This window comes from Rutilus rutilus (assembly GCF_951802725.1).
Source record: "Rutilus rutilus genome assembly, chromosome: 19".
NCBI classification, from domain to species: domain Eukaryota; kingdom Metazoa; phylum Chordata; class Actinopteri; order Cypriniformes; family Leuciscidae; genus Rutilus; species Rutilus rutilus.
Window position 1 is genome coordinate 35936208 of NC_140232.1, and position 19990 is coordinate 35956197.

The 19990-nt window shown below is 48.9% G+C and overlaps 1 protein-coding gene across 4 annotated transcripts in view; it reads left to right on the forward strand.

Annotated features, from left to right (window-relative positions):
* Positions 1-3206: 3206 nt before the first annotated feature.
* The window catches only part of trim36 (tripartite motif containing 36), a 40785-nt gene continuing 24001 nt past the window's right edge, over positions 3207-19990 (forward strand). Inside the window, exons 1-5 of one of the 4 annotated variants that reach the window (XM_084390512.1) lie at positions 3207-3386; positions 4311-4551; positions 5056-5085; positions 14888-15231; positions 17009-17155. In XM_084390512.1, the coding sequence (XP_084246638.1) occupies positions 3327-3386; positions 4311-4551; positions 5056-5085; positions 14888-15231; positions 17009-17155 (822 nt within the window). In that variant the 5' untranslated portion in view covers positions 3207-3326. Of the gene's footprint in view, positions 3387-3769; positions 3925-4310; positions 4552-5055; positions 5086-14887; positions 15232-17008; positions 17156-19990 lie in introns of those variants that run through there. The other 3 variants (XM_084390514.1, XM_084390513.1, XM_084390515.1) reach the window with 3 other exon arrangements.

Here is a 19990-nt window from a genome sequence, read left to right on the forward strand (position 1 = left end):
ATAATATATTCTTTAAGGGTTGTATGTTTACGTAAGCAGAAATTCCTTTGTTAAACCATTAACTGAGAATCATATGGACTTTGAAAATAAGAGTGCAATTAAATGTCCTTAATCAGAAGACATGACAGATACATCAGTGTGTGTGTGTGTGTGTGTGTGTGTGTGTGGGGTGTGTTAGACTGACTGACCACACACACTCACAGATACACATACACACTCTCTATCTCACACACTCTCTCTCTCTCTCACACACATACACACAGAGATACACATACACACTCACAGATACACACTCTCTCACACATACTCACACAGATACACATACACTCTAACACACTCACAGATACACACTATCTCACACATACTCACACAGATACACATACACACTCACAGATACACACTCTCACACATACTCACACAGATACACATACACACTCTAACACACTCACAGATACACACTCTCTCACACAGATACACATACACACTCTCACACACATACACACAGAGATACACATACACACTCACAGATACACACTCACACATACTCACACAGATACACATACACACTCTAACACACTCACAGATACACACTCTCTCACACAGATACACATACACACTCTCACACACACTCACAGATACACATACACATTCTCTCTCACACACAGATACACATACACACTCTCTATCTCACACACTCTCTCTCTCTCTCTCACACACATACACACACACAGAGATACACATACACACTCACAGATACACACTCTCTCACACATACTCACACAGATACACATACACACTCTAACACACTCACAGATACACACTATCTCACACATACTCACACAGATACACATACACACTCACAGATACACACTCTCACACATACTCACACAGATACACATACACACTCTAACACACTCACAGATACACACTCTCTCACAGATACACATACACACTCTCACACATACACACAGAGATACAGATACACACTCTCACACATACTCACACAGATACACATACACACTCTAACACACTCACAGATACACACTCTCTCACACAGATACACATACACACTCACACACACTCACAGATACACATACACATTCTCTCTCACACACAGATACACATACACACTCTCTCACACACACTCACAGATACACATACACATTCTCTCTCACACACACAGATACACATACACACTCTCTATCTCACACACTCTCTCTCACACATACACACAGAGATACACATACACACTCACAGATACACACTCTCTCACACATACTCACACAGATACACATACACACTCTAACACACTCACAGATACACACTATCTCACACAGATACACATACACACTCTCACACACACTCACAGATACACATACACATTCTCTCACACACACAGATACACATACACACTCTCACACACACACACTCACACACACACTCACAGATACACATACACTCTCTCTCAAACACTCACTCCCTCTCTCTCACACACACACTCACAGATACACATACACACTCTCTATCTCACACACTCTCTCTCTCTCTCACACACATACACACAGAGATACACATACACACTCACAGATACACACTCTCTCACACATACTCACACAGATACACATACACACTCTAACACACTCACAGATACACACTATCTCACACAGATACACATACACACTCTCACACACACTCACAGATACACATACACATTCTCTCACACACACAGATACACATACACACTCTCTCTCACACACACACACTCACACACACACTCACAGATACACATACACTCTCTCTCAAACACTCACTCCCTCTCTCTCACACACACACTCACAGATACACATACACACTCTCTATCTCACACACTCTCTCTCTCTCTCTCACACATACACACAGAGATACACATACACACTCACAGATACACACTCTCTCACACATACTCACACAGATACACATACACACTCTAACACACTCACAGATACACACATACTCACACAGATACACATACACACTCTCACACACACTCACAGATACACATACACATTCTCTCACACACACAGATACACATACACACTCTCTCTCACACACACACACACACACACACTCACACACACACTCACAGATACACATACACTCTCTCTCAAACACTCACTCCCTCTCTCTCACACACACACTCACAGATACACATACACACTCTCTAACACACACACTCACAGATATACACTCTCTCTCTCTCTCTCTCACTCACTCTCACACACACTCACAGATACACATACTGTCTCTCAAACACACTCACTCCCTCTCTTTCTCACACACACTCACAGATACACACACACTTTCTTATGCACACACTCTCACCCTCTCTCTCTCTCACACACTTCCTTATTGTTTGTCTACTGTTTCCCTTTGACTTGAATTATAAAATGTAAGACTGAAGACTTGCACAGAAGTCTTAGTTTAATATTCACATTATTTGTTTATGCATTAGTCTCAGAGATATTCTCTGACTGTAGACGTCGGCCCTGTAACGCCTCGTCCAGGAGAATATGCCTGAAACTCTTCCTTTCATCTTCATGTCAAACGCCTGGATCTGGTGGAATAGGAGAGTTCGGTATTCCAGCGTTGCTTCGTCACTTTCATCAGGCATCAAGACTTTGTGTTATGAATATAAACACACCTGTGTATAAAGAGGATGATTGTGTAGAATTATGGGTCAAAGGTTGGATGTAAAGTCCAAAAAATGAATTACTGAATGTCATGTGACTGAGGGCTTAATAAACATCTGAAGAACAAATACTATATGAAAGCAAAATATGAAAGAGTTGTGCAATTTCAAACTGTTGCTTGTACTGAGATCTACACACATCTACACAATACACTAAATATGTTATAGTTAAAACAATACATGAGCCACATATGAAATGAAAGCAAACATGACATGTTCAGTGAGGTAAATCATGTGAACACACACGTCTTAGACTGTAATACAGTATGTATTGTAATAAACACTGATTCTGTCCTACGACTGTTCCTAGAGTCAGAGCTGTTGATCTGGTGTCTGATTATCTGTGACATGATCAAAGTTTCATTAGATGGCAGATCTACACAAAGAGCTGTCAGTCCAGCGAGGCCACGCCCACAGACCGGGCGAGTGGGCGGAGCCTCGAGTGCTCGTCATCCTCGGTGGAGGGAGTGAGGTGTCTGTGGCTCGCGACAGGCTCTGCTGTGATGAGGATGTAGAGGAGAACACATGAGGAGGATATAGAGAGAACTCGTAATCATATCATCATCTCGGGCTGGGCCATCGGTCATCGGCCATCAGGATGTCGGACTCGGAGATGTCCGAGTTCGCGAGTATAGTGGAGCGCATCGAGAGAGGCGAGGTGAGATGATAAAACCGCAGATAAAACACTCGAGCCTGCAGTAATGCGATTAATCAGTGTATTATGCTGATGCTTGATGCTTGTCTTTCTCTGTCATGGAGAAATAATATTCGCTCATTCATCCGCATCAATATCCCGTGCAAATGACGTCACTTCGTTGTTTTAGATCATTTATATTATAAAAAAAGAAAAAATATATCATTTATAATATCGTGCACTTAAGAGCTCGAAGAATTTGTTGTCGACTTGGATATGAATGATGATTTGTATAATGTATAAATGATGTGCCGTTCTGTTGCGGACCCCGCCCCTTATTTAAATACTAAATGGTTTCGCTGCAAGGTTGCTATAGTGACGGGCAGTGACTCCGCCCACATTTCGGCTTGTTGTCCACGGTGTCGCGCCGCTCGCGCATTCACGCGCGTCACGTTGTTCGATTCATCCTCTAATTGTGCGAATCTCTCATTTGCGAAGTTGAAACAGGAACGCGGAGTTTGTCTTTCTTCTGCTCGCGATGTCCCGGCGAAGCTCGATCCTGGTGAGTCCGTGTGTCCGCCTCACTTCTTCATCCTCGACAATGAAGCTGCTATTGTTTGCTGAGAGAAAGTTGAACCGATTGTTTTGAATGTATTTTGTAAATGAGGAAAATAAAGGCCTTGTAGACCTTCATTCTCGTCTCAGTTTGTTTCACAACTACTAGACAGTCGTACTTTTAGGCTTGGAATAGAAATGCGAAAGTGAACAGTGGAAGTTCGTTACTTCCCCAAGCGCGCGTGAGCCGCAGAATCATCCGAATCAATCAATCATCTGACTCCTCTGAATCATCTCGCGCTTCTCTAACTACAGGGAAACTCTGAACTCCGAATGTTTTCACGGTAATATCTGTGTGTGTGTGTGTGTGTGTGTGTGTGTGTGCGCCGACAGGTGCCGATGAAGAGCATCGAGAGGGAGCTGATCTGTCCGATCTGTAAGGAGTTGTTCACTCAGCCGCTCATCTTGCCCTGTCAGCACAGTGTGTGTCACCGGTGTGTTAAAGACGTGCTCCTGCCGAACCACGAGGACTCCTTCAGCACCGACGCGGGGTCCGAGAGCTCGAACCCGGGCAGCCCTCGCTCCAGAGTCCCGTCCCCGAGCACGGAGAGACTGGACCGGCTGGTGCGATCAGGTAATCCGACTCGACTCCGGATCAACTCTCAGAAACCTCAGATAAATCACTCGCATTAGTTGGTTTGCGGCTCCTTCCATCCATAAAGACAGGCCGTTTGATTAAAAGTCTACTTTGCATTTGAAATGGATGGAAGTAATGTGGTTTAATTTATTTTAATCTAAGATTCATGTATCTTATAAGAACTTGTCATTAGAATATTAAATCTGATATGTTTTGTTTAGGCCAAAATTGTTTATTTGTTGAATCTGGCTGTGTGATCCAAAGCAGATTAAATTAATGAACTCATTTATGTTTTGGGTCAGTTTTACTGCAGGAATGATTAGTTTTAGTGTCTTTCTTCATCACTTCTTTTATACTGTTGGCTTTCATTGCAGTTTTTCCCCCAAGAAATGTGATGCTGTTTTCATGTTCGTACAGTCTTTGGTTGTGAATCAGGTTTCACTCCACTTCTGTTGCCGTTTAATCACTGTCAGTGTTGTGGTCTTCTCTCTGTCGCTGCAGCCTCACTGAGGAGGGCGTTTGGAGGGAGAGGTAGATGTGGGTCACGTAATCTCATTAGCTGTAGTGTGTCTCTAGACCTGTGTGCTCATTTCTCTCCTCGATCAGAGAAGCGGCAGCTGCGTAACACACACCCGTGAGCGTATGACAGACGCACTGATCTCTCAGTGACCGTGAGAACCGAAGAGAACCGTGTGTTTAAAGCAGACGTTGCCCTGGAGCGACTCAGGAATCCACAGCTTCTGTTTCCACCGTTTGTCTCACGCAGAGAAAGAGAGTATTGAGATGTTTTTCTTCTAGACAACAGCAACCAAATAAACAGCAGTGAACTATAGAACTAGGTTGAATTATTAAATAACTTCTCGTCAGGTAATAAACGCCCTGTGACCGGTGAGCTTGAGGAGACGTAGCTATTAATCTAAATCTAAAAGCGTTTCAGAACCCGCTCTACCCTTCCGTGTCAAACGCTTCCCTCACCACTAACGATTAACACACTGGTCTCGCCATCATCAGCCATGTTCTCACTGACAGGCTGATGTGGTTCTGTAGGGACCAGAATGACCTTGTGCTGACGGGCCTGTTTCTGGTCTGAGCGTTTATGTTTTTCCCCATCAGTTCCCAGCATGCCGAGCGGCACAGCACACTCACGGCATAAGTACACGCTTTACTTCATCATACACACTCCATCCCTGATCTGAACCCGGCGCTCGTTCAGATGTTGGCCTCGTTCTCGCTCATCATCATCGTCGCATGCGTGGCTTCATCATCTGTGCTGCACGTGTGTCTCTGCTGCATCGTACAGTGTGATCTCTTTATTTAGTGTTTGTTTGCATATCACTTCAGATGTTCTGTTTCTAATGCTTGCTGGAGAAGTGATTTCTTTCACCCTAAAATGATTTTCCTGCTTGTGAAGTGGCAAAATCCCACAACACTGACCTGGACAAACAGGAGAGAGAGGCTTCGTCAGACTTTAAAGCTGCAGTGTGTGATGATCTGATCTGCGTTGGGTTAATGTTCAGGCTGATCTGCGCTGGGTTAATGTTCAGGCTGATCTGCGCTGGGTTAATGTTCAGGCTGATCTGCGCTGGGTTAATGTTCAGGCTGATCTGCGCTGGGTTAATGTTCAGGCTGATCTGCGTTGGGTTAATGTTCAGGCTGATCTGCGCTGGGTTAATGTTCAGGCTGATCTGCGTTGGGTTAATGTTCAGGCTGATCTGCGTTAGGGTTAATGTTCGCTTAACCCTAAGCAAACATTAACGCTGATCTGTGTTGGGTTAATGTTCAGGCTGATCTGCGTTGGGTTAATGTTCAGGCTGATTTGCGTTGGGTTAATGTTCAGGCTGATCTGCGTTAGGGTTAATGTTCGCTTAACCCTAAGCAAACATTAACGCTGATCTGTGTTGGGTTAATGTTCAGGCTGATCTGCGTTGGGTTAATGTTCAGGCTGATCTGCGCTGGGTTAATGTTCAGGCTGATCTGCGTTAGGGTTAATGTTCAGGCTGATCTGCGCTGGGTTAATGTTCAGGCTGATCTGCGCTGGGTTAATGTTCTGTTCAGGCTGATCTGCGTTAGGGTTAATGTTCAGGCTGATCTGCGTTAGGGTTAATGTTCAGTCTGATCTGCGCTGGGTTAATGTTCAGGCTGATCTGCGTTAGGGTTAATGTTCAGGCTGATCTGCGCTGGGTTAATGTTCAGGCTGATCTGCGCTGGGTTAATGTTCAGGCTGATCTGCGCTGGGTTAATGTTCAGGCTGATCTGCGCTGGGTTAATGTTCAGGCTGATCTGCGTTGGGTTAATGTTCAGGCTGATCTGCGTTGGGTTAATGTTCAGGCTGATCTGCGATGGGTTAATGTTCAGGCTGATCTGCGCTGGGTTAATGTTCAGGCTGATCTGCGTTGGGTTAATGTTCAGGCTGATCTGCGTTAGGGTTAATGTTCGCTTAACCCTAAGCAAACATTAACGCTGATCTGTGTTGGGTTAATGTTCAGGCTGATCTGCGTTGGGTTAATGTTCAGGCTGATTTGCGTTGGGTTAATGTTCAGGCTGATCTGCGTTAGGGTTAATGTTCGCTTAACCCTAAGCAAACATTAACGCTGATCTGTGTTGGGTTAATGTTCAGGCTGATCTGCGTTGGGTTAATGTTCAGGCTGATCTGCGCTGGGTTAATGTTCAGGCTGATCTGCGTTAGGGTTAATGTTCAGGCTGATCTGCGCTGGGTTAATGTTCAGGCTGATCTGCGCTGGGTTAATGTTCTGTTCAGGCTGATCTGCGTTAGGGTTAATGTTCAGGCTGATCTGCGTTAGGGTTAATGTTCAGTCTGATCTGCGCTGGGTTAATGTTCAGGCTGATCTGCGTTAGGGTTAATGTTCAGGCTGATCTGCGCTGGGTTAATGTTCAGGCTGATCTGCGCTGGGTTAATGTTCAGGCTGATCTGCGCTGGGTTAATGTTCAGGCTGATCTGCGCTGGGTTAATGTTCAGGCTGATCTGCGTTGGGTTAATGTTCAGGCTGATCTGCGTTGGGTTAATGTTCAGGCTGATCTGCGATGGGTTAATGTTCAGGCTGATCTGGGCTGGGTTAATGTTCAGGCTGATCTGCGTTAGGGTTAATGTTCGCTTAACCCTAAGCGAACATTAACGCTGATCTGTGTTGGGTTAATGTTCAGGCTGATCTGCGTTGGGTTAATGTTCAGGCTGATTTGCGTTGGGTTAATGTTCAGGCTGATCTGCGCTGGGTTAATGTTCAGGCTTATCTGCGTTAGGGTTAATGTTCAGGCTGATCTGCGTTAGGGTTAATGTTCAGGCTGATCTGCGTTAGGGTTAATGTTCAGGCTGATCTGCGCTGGGTTAATGTTCAGGCTGATCTGCGTTGTGCATTCTCCACACTCACTAATGCACATAAATGTCTCTGAGTTATTATTCACATTAATAAACCACGTTTGCCTGCAGAGTCTGTTTAGCACAACATCTCAAGATGTTATTTATTCTTCTGTATTCTTAGCGTTGTAAGCAATATTTTATACAAGTAATATTATAAATATTTTTAAAGTAATTTTAAAGTTCTTGTTTGAGTCTAGATGTTACGTTAGAAACACCACCTGAAGCAAGAACAAGTAATCGCACAAAAAAAACAGATTTAAAATAATTGTTCAGTTTCAGCTTTCACACCAGAGTGTCCAGAATTTCTGGTTTTGGTTCTGCCCAAGATTTTTAATTACGATGCATCATTAATTGGCTCCTGACGAGCGAAACACTGTGACTCTTTCATGACATTGTTCTGTTTGTTTAAGCTGGGTCAGTTCAACGTCTATCTCAGCCAATCACGTGGGTTAGGGGCGGGGCTTCCTGTTTGACTGAGTGTTTGGGGAAACCTGTTAGAAAACGATATTTAAATCACCTCTTCAGTTTTGTTTGACAGAAATGACACACTGCAGCTTTAAAAACAGTGACCTTGATCTCATTCATCACTGTGAGATACCTTATAATCAGCCTGTCATTCAGTTTTTTCCCCCAAAGTGATTCATTTCCATTGAATCGTGTGTTTGAAGTTTCTCTTGTCCAGATCACTGTCTGCTGTTGTGCTGTTTCCACTGTCTCTGAGTCTCTCCATCTGTGTCTGACCTTATTGATAGTGCTTTATTTTGCGTGCGTGTGTGTGTGCGCGAGTGTGTGCGCGAGTGTGTGCGCGAGTGTGTGTGCGTGTTTGTGTGCGTGTTTGTGCGCGAGTGTGTGCGCGAGTGTGTGTGCGTGTTTGTGTTTGTGTTTGTGTTTGTGTTTGTGTTTGTGTGCGTGTTTGTGTGCGTGTTTGTGTGCGTGTTTGTGTGCGTGTTTGTGTGCGTGTTTGTGTGCGTGTTTGTGTGCGTGTTTGTGTGCGTGTTTGTGTGCGTGTTTGTGTGCGTGTTTGTGTGCGTGTTTGTGTGCGTGTTTGTGTGCGCGCGTGTGTGTGTTTGTGATTGTGCGTGTGTTTGTGAGTGTGCGTGCGTGTGTTTGAGTGTGCGTGCGTGTGTTTGAGTGTGCGTGCGTGTGTTTGAGAGGAGTGCGTGTGTTTGAGAGTGCGTGTGTTTGAGAGTGCGTGTGTTTGAGAGTGCGTGTGTTTGAGAGTGCGTGTGTTTGAGAGTGCGTGTGTTTGAGAGTGCGTGTGTTTGAGAGTGCGTGTGTTTGAGAGTGCGTGTGTTTGAGAGTGCGTGTGTTTGAGAGTGCGTGTGTTTGAGTGTGCGTGCGTGTGTTTGTGAGTGCGCGTGTGTTTGAGTGTGCGTGCGTGTGTTTGAGAGTGCGTGCGTGTGTTTGAGAGTGCGTGCGTGTGTTTGAGAGTGCGTGCGTGTGTTTGAGAGTGCGTGCGTGTGTTTGAGAGTGCGTGCGTGTGTTTGAGAGTGCGTGCGTGTGTTTGAGAGTGCGTGCGTGTGTTTGAGTGCGTGCGTGTGTTTGAGAGTGCGTGTGTTTGAGAGTGCGTGTGTTTGAGAGTGCGTGTGTTTGAGAGTGCGTGTGTTTGAGAGTGCGTGTGTTTGAGAGTGCGTGTGTTTGAGAGTGCGTGTGTTTGAGAGTGCGTGTGTTTGAGAGTGCGTGTGTTTGAGAGTGCGTGTGTTTGAGTGTGCGTGCGTGTGTTTGTGAGTGTGCGTGTGTTTGAGTGTGCGTGCGTGTGTTTGAGAGTGCGTGCGTGTGTTTGAGAGTGCGTGCGTGTGTTTGAGAGTGCGTGCGTGTGTTTGAGAGTGCGTGCGTGTGTTTGAGAGTGCGTGCGTGTGTTTGAGAGTGCGTGCGTGTGTTTGAGAGTGCGTGCGTGTGTTTGAGAGTGCGTGCGTGTGTTTGAGAGTGCGTGCGTGTGTTTGAGAGTGCGTGCGTGTGTTTGAGAGTGCGTGCGTGTGTTTGAGAGTGCGTGCGTGTGTTTGAGAGTGCGTGTGTTTGAGAGTGCGTGTGTTTGAGAGTGCGTGTGTTTGAGAGTGCGTGTGTTTGAGAGTGCGTGCGTGTGTTTGTGAGTGCGTGTGTTTGAGAGTGCGTGCGTGTGTTTGAGAGTGCGTGCGTGTGTTTGAGAGTGCGTGTGTTTGAGAGTGCGTGTGTTTGAGAGTGCGTGTGTTTGAGAGTGCGTGTGTTTGAGAGTGCGTGTGTTTGAGAGTGCGTGCGTGTGTTTGAGAGTGCGTGCGTGTGTTTGAGAGTGCGTGCGTGTGTTTGAGAGTGCGTGCGTGTGTTTGAGAGTGCGTGTGTTTGAGAGTGCGTGCGTGTGTTTGAGAGTGCGTGTGTTTGAGAGTGCGTGCGTGTGTTTGAGAGTGCGTGCGTGTGTTTGAGAGTGCGTGCGTGTGTTTGAGAGTGCGTGTGTTTGAGAGTGCGTGCGTGTGTTTGAGAGTGCGTGTGTTTGAGAGTGCGTGCGTGTGTTTGAGAGTGCGTGCGTGTGTTTGAGAGTGCGTGCGTGTGTTTGAGAGTGCGTGTGTTTGAGAGTGCGTGTGTTTGAGAGTGCGTGTGTTTGAGAGTGCGTGTGTTTGAGAGTGCGTGTGTTTGAGAGTGCGTGTGTTTGAGAGTGCGTGTGTTTGAGAGTGCGTGTGTTTGAGAGTGCGTGTGTTTGAGAGTGCGTGTGTTTGAGAGTGCGTGCGTGTGTTTGAGAGTGCGTGTGTTTGAGAGTGCGTGCGTGTGTTTGAGAGTGCGTGCGTGTGTTTGAGAGTGCGTGCGTGTGTTTGAGAGTGCGTGTGTTTGAGAGTGCGTGTGTTTGAGAGTGCGTGTGTTTGAGAGTGCGTGTGTTTGAGAGTGCGTGTGTTTGAGAGTGCGTGTGTTTGAGAGTGCGTGCGTGTGTTTGAGAGTGCGTGTGTTTGAGAGTGCGTGTGTTTGAGAGTGCGTGTGTTTGAGAGTGCGTGTGTTTGAGAGTGCGTGTGTTTGAGAGTGCGTGCGTGTGTTTGAGAGTGCGTGTGTTTGAGAGTGCGTGCGTGTGTTTGAGAGTGCGTGCGTGTGTTTGAGAGTGCGTGTGTTTGAGAGTGCGTGTGTTTGAGAGTGCGTGCGTGTGTTTGTGAGTGTGCGTGTGTTTGAGTGTGCGTGCGTGTGTTTGAGAGTGCGTGCGTGTGTTTGAGAGTGCGTGCGTGTGTTTGAGAGTGCGTGCGTGTGTTTGAGAGTGCGTGCGTGTGTTTGAGAGTGCGTGCGTGTGTTTGAGAGTGCGTGCGTGTGTTTGAGAGTGCGTGCGTGTGTTTGAGAGTGCGTGCGTGTGTTTGAGAGTGCGTGCGTGTGTTTGAGAGTGCGTGCGTGTGTTTGAGAGTGCGTGCGTGTGTTTGAGAGTGCGTGCGTGTGTTTGAGAGTGCGTGCGTGTGTTTGAGTGCGTGTGTTTGAGAGTGCGTGTGTTTGAGAGTGCGTGTGTTTGAGAGTGCGTGTGTTTGAGAGTGCGTGTGTTTGAGAGTGCGTGTGTTTGAGAGTGCGTGTGTTTGAGAGTGCGTGTGTTTGAGAGTGCGTGTGTTTGAGAGTGCGTGTGTTTGAGACTGCGTGTGTTTGTGAGAGTGCGTGTGTTTGAGAGTGCGTGTGTTTGAGAGTGCGTGTGTTTGAGTGTGCGTGTGTTTGAGTGTGCGTGCGTGTGTTTGAGTGTGAGTGTGTTTGTGAGTGCGCGTGTGTTTGTGAGTGCGCGTGTGTTTGTGAGTGCGCGTGTGTTTGTGAGTGCGCGTGTGTGTGTTTGAGAGTGCGTGTGTTTGAGAGTGCGTGTGTTTGAGAGTGCGTGTGTTTGAGAGTGCGTGTGTTTGAGAGTGCGTGTGTTTGAGACTGCGTGTGTTTGTGAGAGTGCGTGTGTTTGAGAGTGCGTGTGTTTGAGAGTGCGTGTGTTTGAGTGTGCGTGTGTTTGAGTGTGCGTGCGTGTCTTTGAGTGTGAGTGTGTTTGTGAGTGCGCGTGTGTTTGTGAGTGCGCGTGTGTTTGTGAGTGCGCGTGTGTTTGTGAGTGTGCGTGTGTGTGTTTGTTTGTGAGTGAGCGTGTGTTTGTTTGAGTGTGCGTGCGTGTGTTTGAGTGTGCGCGCGTGTGTTTGTGAGTGCGCGTGTGTTTGTGAGTGCGCGTGTGTTTGTGAGTGCGCGTGTGTTTGTGAGTGCGCGTGTGTTTGTGAGTGCGCGCGTGTGTGTTTGAGTGTGCGCGCGTGTGTTTGAGTGTGCGTGCGTGTGTTTGAGAGTGCGCGTGTGTTTGTGAGTGCGCGTGTGTTTGTTTGAGTGTGCGCGCGTGTGTTTGAGTGTGCGCGCGTGTGTTTGTGAGTGTGCGTGTGTGTGTTTGTTTGTGCGTGTGTGTGTTTGTTTGTGAGTGAGCGTGTGTTTGTTTGTGAGTGTGCGTGTGTGTGTTTGTGAGTGTGCGTGTGTTTGTTTGTGAGTGCGTGTGTTTGTTTGTGTGTGAGTGTGCGTGTGTTTGTGAGTGTGAGTGTGCGTGTTTGTGAGTGTGCGTGTTTGTGAGTGCGCGTGTGTTTGTGAGTGCGCGTGTGTTTGTGAGTGTGCGTGTGTGTGTTTGTTTGTGCGTGTGTGTGTTTGTTTGTGAGTGAGCGTGTGTTTGTTTGTGAGTGTGCGTGTGTGTGTTTGTGAGTGTGCGTGTGTTTGTTTGTGAGTGCGTGTGTTTGTTTGTGTGTGAGTGTGCGTGTGTTTGTGAGTGTGAGTGTGCGTGTTTGTGAGTGCGCGTGTGTTTGTGAGTGCGCGTGTGTTTGTGAGTGCGCGTGTGTTTGTGAGTGTGCGTGTGTGTGTTTGAGAGTGCGTGTGTTTGAGAGTGCGTGTGTTTGAGAGTGCGTGTGTTTGAGAGTGCGTGTGTTTGAGAGTGCGTGTGTTTGAGACTGCGTGTGTTTGTGAGAGTGCGTGTGTTTGAGAGTGCGTGTGTTTGAGAGTGCGTGTGTTTGAGTGTGCGTGTGTTTGAGTGTGCGTGCGTGTCTTTGAGTGTGAGTGTGTTTGTGAGTGCGCGTGTGTTTGTGAGTGCGCGTGTGTTTGTGAGTGCGCGTGTGTTTGTGAGTGTGCGTGTGTGTGTTTGTTTGTGAGTGAGCGTGTGTTTGTTTGAGTGTGCGTGCGTGTGTTTGAGTGTGCGCGCGTGTGTTTGTGAGTGCGCGTGTGTTTGTGAGTGCGCGTGTGTTTGTGAGTGCGCGTGTGTTTGTTTGAGTGTGCGCGCGTGTGTTTGAGTGTGCGCGCGTGTGTTTGAGTGTGCGCGCGTGTGTTTGAGTGTGCGCGCGTGTGTTTGAGTGTGCGCGCGTGTGTTTGTGAGTGAGCGCGTGTGTGGTTTGTGAGTGAGCGTGTGTGTGGTTTGTGAGTGAGCGTGTGTTTGTTTGTGAGTGTGCGTGTGTGTGTTTGTGAGTGTGCGTGTGTTTGTTTGTGAGTGTGCGTGTGTGTGTTTGTGAGTGTGCGTGTGTGTGTTTGTGAGTGAGCGTGTGTGTGGTTTGTGAGTGAGCGTGTGTTTGTTTGTGAGTGTGCGTGTGTGTGTTTGTGAGTGTGCGTGTGTTTGTTTGTGAGTGTGCGTGTGTGTGTGTTTGTGAGTGTGCGTGTGTGTGTTTGTGAGTGTGCGTGTGTTTGTTTGTGAGTGTGCGTGTGTGTGTTTGTGAGTGTGCGTGTGTGTGTTTGTGAGTGAGCGTGTGTTTGTTTGTGAGTGTGCGTGTGTGTGTTTGTGAGTGTGCGTGTGTTTGTTTGTGAGTGCGTGTGTTTGTTTGTGAGTGTGCGTGTGTGTGTTTGTGAGTGTGCGTGTGTGTGTTTGTGAGTGTGCGTGCGTGTGTTTGTGAGTGTGCGTGTGTGTGTTTGTTTGTGAGTGAGCGTGTGTTTGAGTGTGCGTGCGTGTGTTAGAGTGCGCGTGTGTTTGTGAGTGAGCGTGTGTTTGTTTGAGTGTGCGCGCGTGTGTTTGAGTGTGCGTGCGTGTGTTTGTTTGTGTGTGAGTGTGCGTGTGTTTGTGAGTGTGAGTGTGCGTGTTTGTGAGTGTGCGTGTTTGTGAGTGCGCGTGTGTTTGTGAGTGCGCGTGTGTTTGTGAGTGTGCGTGTGTGTGTTTGTTTGTGCGTGTGTGTGTTTGTTTGTGAGTGAGCGTGTGTTTGTTTGTGAGTGTGCGTGTGTGTGTTTGTGAGTGTGCGTGTGTTTGTTTGTGAGTGCGTGTGTTTGTTTGTGTGTGAGTGTGCGTGTGTTTGTGAGTGTGAGTGTGCGTGTTTGTGAGTGCGCGTGTGTTTGTGAGTGCGCGCGTTTGTGTGTGCGTGTGTGAGTGCGCGAATGCATGTGTTTGAGTGTGCGTGCGTGTCTGTGTGTGCGAGTGTGCATGTGTTTGTGAGTGCGTGCGTGTGTGAGTGTGCGTGTGTGAGTGTGCGTGTGTGAGTGTGCGTGTGTGAGTGAGTGTGCGAATGCATGTGTTTGTGAGTGTGTTTGAGTGTGTGTGTGTGCGCGCGAGTGCGTGTGTTTATGAGTGTGCGTGCGTGTTTGAGTGTGTGTGTGTGCGCGCGAGTGCGTGTGTTTATGAGTGTGCGTGCGTGTTTGAGTGTGTGTGAGTGCGCGAATGTGTGTGCGTGAGTGTGTGTGTGCGTGAGTTTGTGTGCGAGTGCGTGTGTTTGAGTATGTGTGCGTTTGAGTGTGTGAGTGCGCGAATGCATGTGCGCGAGTGTGTGTGTGTGTGTTTGAGTGTGCGTGCGTGTGTTTAAGTGTGTGTTTGAGTGTGCGCGCGAGTGCGTGTGTTTGAGTGTCCGTGCGTGTGTTTGAGTGCGCGAATGCATGTGTGAGTGTGAGTGCGCGAATGCATGTGTGCGTGAGTGTGTGCGCGTGTGTGTGTGTTTTATGAGTGTGTGTGCGCGCGTTTATGAGTGCGTGTGTGTGTGTGTGAGTGCGCGAATGCATGTGTTTGTGAGCGTGTGTTTGCCGTCCACTTCTGCCCCGCTCCTCTGACTGGGTTCTCGTGTCGCTCAGGCTCCATCTCTTCTCCCGGTTGGAGGCGCTCCTCCGTCACTCCCCGCGTCACCACGTTCCCGTGTCCCGGGTGTCAGCATGACATCGACCTTGGGGAGCGCGGGATCAGCATGCTCTTCAGGAACTTCACGCTGGAGAGTATCGTGGAGCGCTACCGTCAGGCGGCCCGCGCGGCCGTGGCCATCATGTGCGGTGCGTGTAAGCCGCCGGCCCACGAGGCCACCAAGAGCTGCATGGACTGCAGGGCCAGCTACTGCAACGAGTGCTTCAAGCTGCACCACCCCTGGGGGACGCCCAAAGCCCAGCACGAGTACGTGGGGCCCACCACCAACTTCAGGCCCAAGGTACCCACACTCCTCTCTCTGGCATCTACGCCTGAACTCACCATTATTTTGAGAATCGATTTGTTGGCCAATTATTTCTTTAATTAATCGACTAATCAGATTTTTAAAAAGCCCAAAAACGCACTATTTCACGTTCTGGCCAAAGCTGTCCTTCAAACTACTTTGTCTACTGAATGCTATAAAAACATAGTGAATTTATCTATATCTGAGCTATAAAGCAAAAGCACAGTTTAAATCATTACATTTAAAAATGAAGATAATAATAAAGATAATAAATAAAAATAAAAACACAAACTCAGTGTTAACAGATAAGAGTTCTGCAGGAACACACACATTCACTCTGGACACAGTAACACATGTTACTGTCTTTATCCTGTAAATGTTAGAAACGTCTTAATTTATATCCAATCACATGCAGTTATCCCTTTACAGTTCCCACTCTCATAAATACTTGAATTACGAATACTTTAATGTTGACGTTTAAACCTAAATGTAACGTCCAACAAACAGATATTTCAGCTCAATTAATATTTTTGCGATGAATATTAATGGTCTTCCTCTGTTTGAGGCGCATGCGCTCGTTCAGTGAAGTCTGAGTTTAACGCTGTCAGGACGAGCCTTCGTGCAGATGGAAATACTCGCATGAATTTGTACCACTTACAGATCAGGATATAATGAAAGTTTTGTGCTGAGGAAACATCACACATTAAATGGCACACGCATCTGTGAAAGCGCCTGACAGGCGGCTAGTGTTAAACATTTCGCTTATGTATTAGCTTGAAGCTTAAAATATTCTCATGTTTTGGGCAGCTTGGATCCCGCCCCTGTCCCGTCCCCGTCCCGCCCCTGTCCCCGCCCCTGTCCCGCCCCCGTCCCTCCCCTGTCCCGCCCCCGTCCCTCACCTGTCCCGCCCGCCCCCGTCCCTCACCTGTCCCCGCCCCCGTCCCTCCCCTGTCCCGCCCCCGTCCCTCACCTGTCCCGCCCCGTCCCTCACCTGTCCCGCCCCCGTCCCTCACCTGTCCCGCCCCCGTCCCTCCCCTGTCCCCGCCCCCGTCCCTCCCCTGTCCCCGCCCCCGTCCCTCCCCTGTCCCCGCCCCTCCCCTGTCCCGCCCCCGTCCCTCACCTGTCCCGCCCCCGTCCCTCACCTGTCCCGCCCCTGTCCCGTCCCCGTCCCGCCCCCGTCCCTCACCTGTCCCGCCCCCGTCCCTCACCTGTCCCGCCCCCGTCCCTCACCTGTCCCGCCCCCGTCCCTCACCTGTCCCGCCCCCGTCCCTCACCTGTCCCGCCCCTGTCCCCGCCCCTGTCCCGCCCCCGTCCCTCACCTGTCCCGCCCCCGTCCCTCACCTGTCCCGCCCCTGTCCCGTCCCCGTCCCTCACCTGTCCCGCCCCCGTCCCTCACCTGTCCCGCCCCCGTCCCTCACCTGTCCCGCCCCTGTCCCTCACCTGTCCCGCCCCCGTCCCTCACCTGTCCCGCCCCCGTCCCTCACCTGTCCCGCCCCTGTCCCGCCCCCGTCCCTCACCTGTCCCGCCCCCGTCCCTCACCTGTCCCGCCCCCGTCCCGCCCCCGTCCCTCACCTGTCCCGCCCCCGTCCCGCCCCTGTCCCGCACCTGCTCACTCTTGAGTGTTTCCAACACTGTTGATGATGCATCTTGTCCATATGTGTTTGCAGTATGTGTTATTCAGTGCTGAAATTAGACGTAACTAGCGGAGGTTTTCTGTGCAGTGGGTGTTAGTACTGTCAGTCATGATCTCATCCATCGCTCCCTCGCATTGCAGGTGCTGATGTGTCCTGAGCACGAGATGGAGAAGGTGAACATGTACTGTGAGGTGTGCCGACGTCCCGTGTGTCATCTCTGCAAACTCGGAGGATCTCACGCTAACCACAGAGTCACTTCCATGAGCAGCGCCTACAAGATCCTCAAGGTACGTCCCGTTAAACATCCATCGAGCCGACATCTGTCTGTCCTTGCTCAGAAGAACTTCAGAAGAACGGCATTTTTTAAATTATTTTATGTTTCCTGAGGTGCACTTATAATGTTATTGGAATTTTTTTAACATTAAAAATGGCCTTCAGGGGCTTTTATGTAATTTAATATGTTTCTACTTTATGGGTAAATGTTTCCAGAGCTGCCACTCTGCACAATGAGAATAAAGTATCTTATTCTTACTTTTAATTTAAAGTCTGTCATAATTTAGAAATAAATGCAAATTTTCCACCCTGATTTTAATCCTCTCACTTGAACAAATACATTTTGAACTGAATAAATGAGCAGGTCTGATTTAAGACGTCAGTGTAAACGGCCACTGCTGTGATTGGCTGTGAGTCTACAATGTAAACGCCCACTGCTGTGATTGGCTCTGAGACCTCAGTGTAAACGCCCACTGCTGTGATTGGCTCTGAGACCTCAATGTAAACGCCCACTGCTGTGATTGGCTGTGAGACCTCAGTGTAAACGCCCACTGCTGTGATTGGCTGTGAGACCTCAGTGTAAACGCCCACTGCTGTGATTGGCTGTGAGTCTTCAGTGTAAACGCCCACTGCTGTGATTGGCTGTGAGTCTTCAGTGTAAACGCCCACTGCTGTGATTGGCTGTGAGTCTACAGTGTAAACGCCCACTGCTGTGATTGGCTCTGACGTCAGTGTAAACGCCCACTGCTGTGATTGGCTCTGAGATGTCAGTGTAAACGCCCACTGCTGTGATTGGCTCTGAGATGTCAGTGTAAACGCCCACTGCTGTGATTGGCTGTGAGACCTCAGTGTAAACGCCTACTGCTGTGATTGGCTCTGAGACTTCAGTGTAAACGCCCACTGCTGTGATTGGCTCTGAGACTTCAGTGTAAACGCCCACTGCTGTGATTGGCTCTGAGACCTCAGTGTAAACGCCCACTGCTGTGATTGGCTGTGAGTCTACAATGTAAACGCCCACTGCTGTGATTGGCTCTGAGACCTCAGTGTAAACGCCCACTGCTGTGATTGGCTCTGAGACCTCAATGTAAACGCCCACTGCTGTGATTGGCTGTGAGACCTCAGTGTAAACGCCCACTGCTGTGATTGGCTCTGAGACCTCAGTGTAAACGCCCACTGCTGTGATTGGCTGGGAGTCTTCAGTGTAAACGCCCACTGCTGTGATTGGCTGTGAGTCTTCAGTGTAAACGCCCACTGCTGTGATTGGCTGTGAGTCTACAGTGTAAACGCCCACTGCTGTGATTGGCTCTGAGACGTCAGTGTAAACGCCCACTGCTGTGATTGGCTCTGACGTCAGTGTAAACGCCCACTGCTGTGATTGGCTCTGAGATGTCAGTGTAAACGCCCACTGCTGTGATTGGCTCTGAGATGTCAGTGTAAACGCCCACTGCTGTGATTGGCTGTGAGACCTCAGTGTAAACGCCTACTGCTGTGATTGGCTCTGAGACTTCAGTGTAAACGCCCACTGCTGTGATTGGCTCTGAGACTTCAGTGTAAACGCCCACTGCTGTGATTGGCTCTGAGACCTCAGTGTAAACGCCCACTGCTGTGATTGGCTCTGAGACCTCAGTGTAAACGCCCACTCCTGTGATTGGCTCTGAGACCTCAGTGTAAACGCCCACTGCTGTGATTGGGTGTGAGACCTCAGTGTAAACGCCCACTGCTGTGATTGGCTCTGAGACCTCAGTGTAAACGCCCACTGCTGTGATTGGCTGTGAGACGTCAGTGTAAACGCCCACTGCTATGATTGGCTGTGAGTCTACAATGTAAACGCCCACTGCTGTGATTGGCTCTGAGACCTCAGTGTAAACTCCCACTGCTGTGATTGGCTGTGATTGGCTGTGAGACGTCAGTGTAAACGCCCACTGCTGTGATTGGGTGTGAGACCTCAGTGTAAACGCCCACTGCTGTGATTGGCTCTGAGACCTCAGTGTAAACGCCCACTGCTGTGATTGGCGCTGAGACCTCAGTGTAAACGCCCACTGCTGTGATTGGCTCTGAGACCTCAGTGTAAACGCCCACTGCTGTGATTGGCGCTGAGACCTCAGTGTAAACGCCCACTGCTGTGATTGGCTCTGAGACCTCAGTGTAAACGCCCACTGCTGTGATTGGCGCTGAGACCTCAGTGTAAACGCCCACTGCTGTGATTGGCTCTGAGACCTCAGTGTAAACGCCCACTGCTGTGATTGGCTCTGAGACCTCAGTGTAAACGCCCACTGCTGTGATTGGCTGTGAGACGTCAGTGTAAACGCCCACTGCTATGATTGGCTGTGAGTCTACAATGTAAACGCCCACTGCTGTGATTGGCTCTGAGACCTCAGTGTAAACTCCCACTGCTGTGATTGGCTCTGAGACCTCGGTGTAAACGCCCACTGCTGTGATTGGCTCTGAGACGTCAGTGTAAACGCCCACTGCTGTGATTGGCTGTGAGTCTTCAGTGTAAACGCCCACTGCTGTGATTGGCTCTGAGACCTCAGTGTAAATGCCCACTGCTGTGATTGGCTCTGAGACGTCAGTGTAAACGCCCACTGCTGTGATTGGCTCTGAGACGTCAGTGTAAACGCCCACTGCTGTGATTGGCTCTGAGACGTCAGTGTAAACGCCCACTGCTGTGATTGGCTGTGAGACGTCAGTGTAAACGCCCCACTGCTATGATTGGCTGTGAGACCTCAGTGTAAACGCCCACTGCTGTGATTGGCTCTGAGACCTCAGTGTAAACGCCCACTGCTGTGATTGGCTCTGAGACGTCAGTGTAAACGCCCACTGCTGTGATTGGCTGTGAGTCTTCAGTG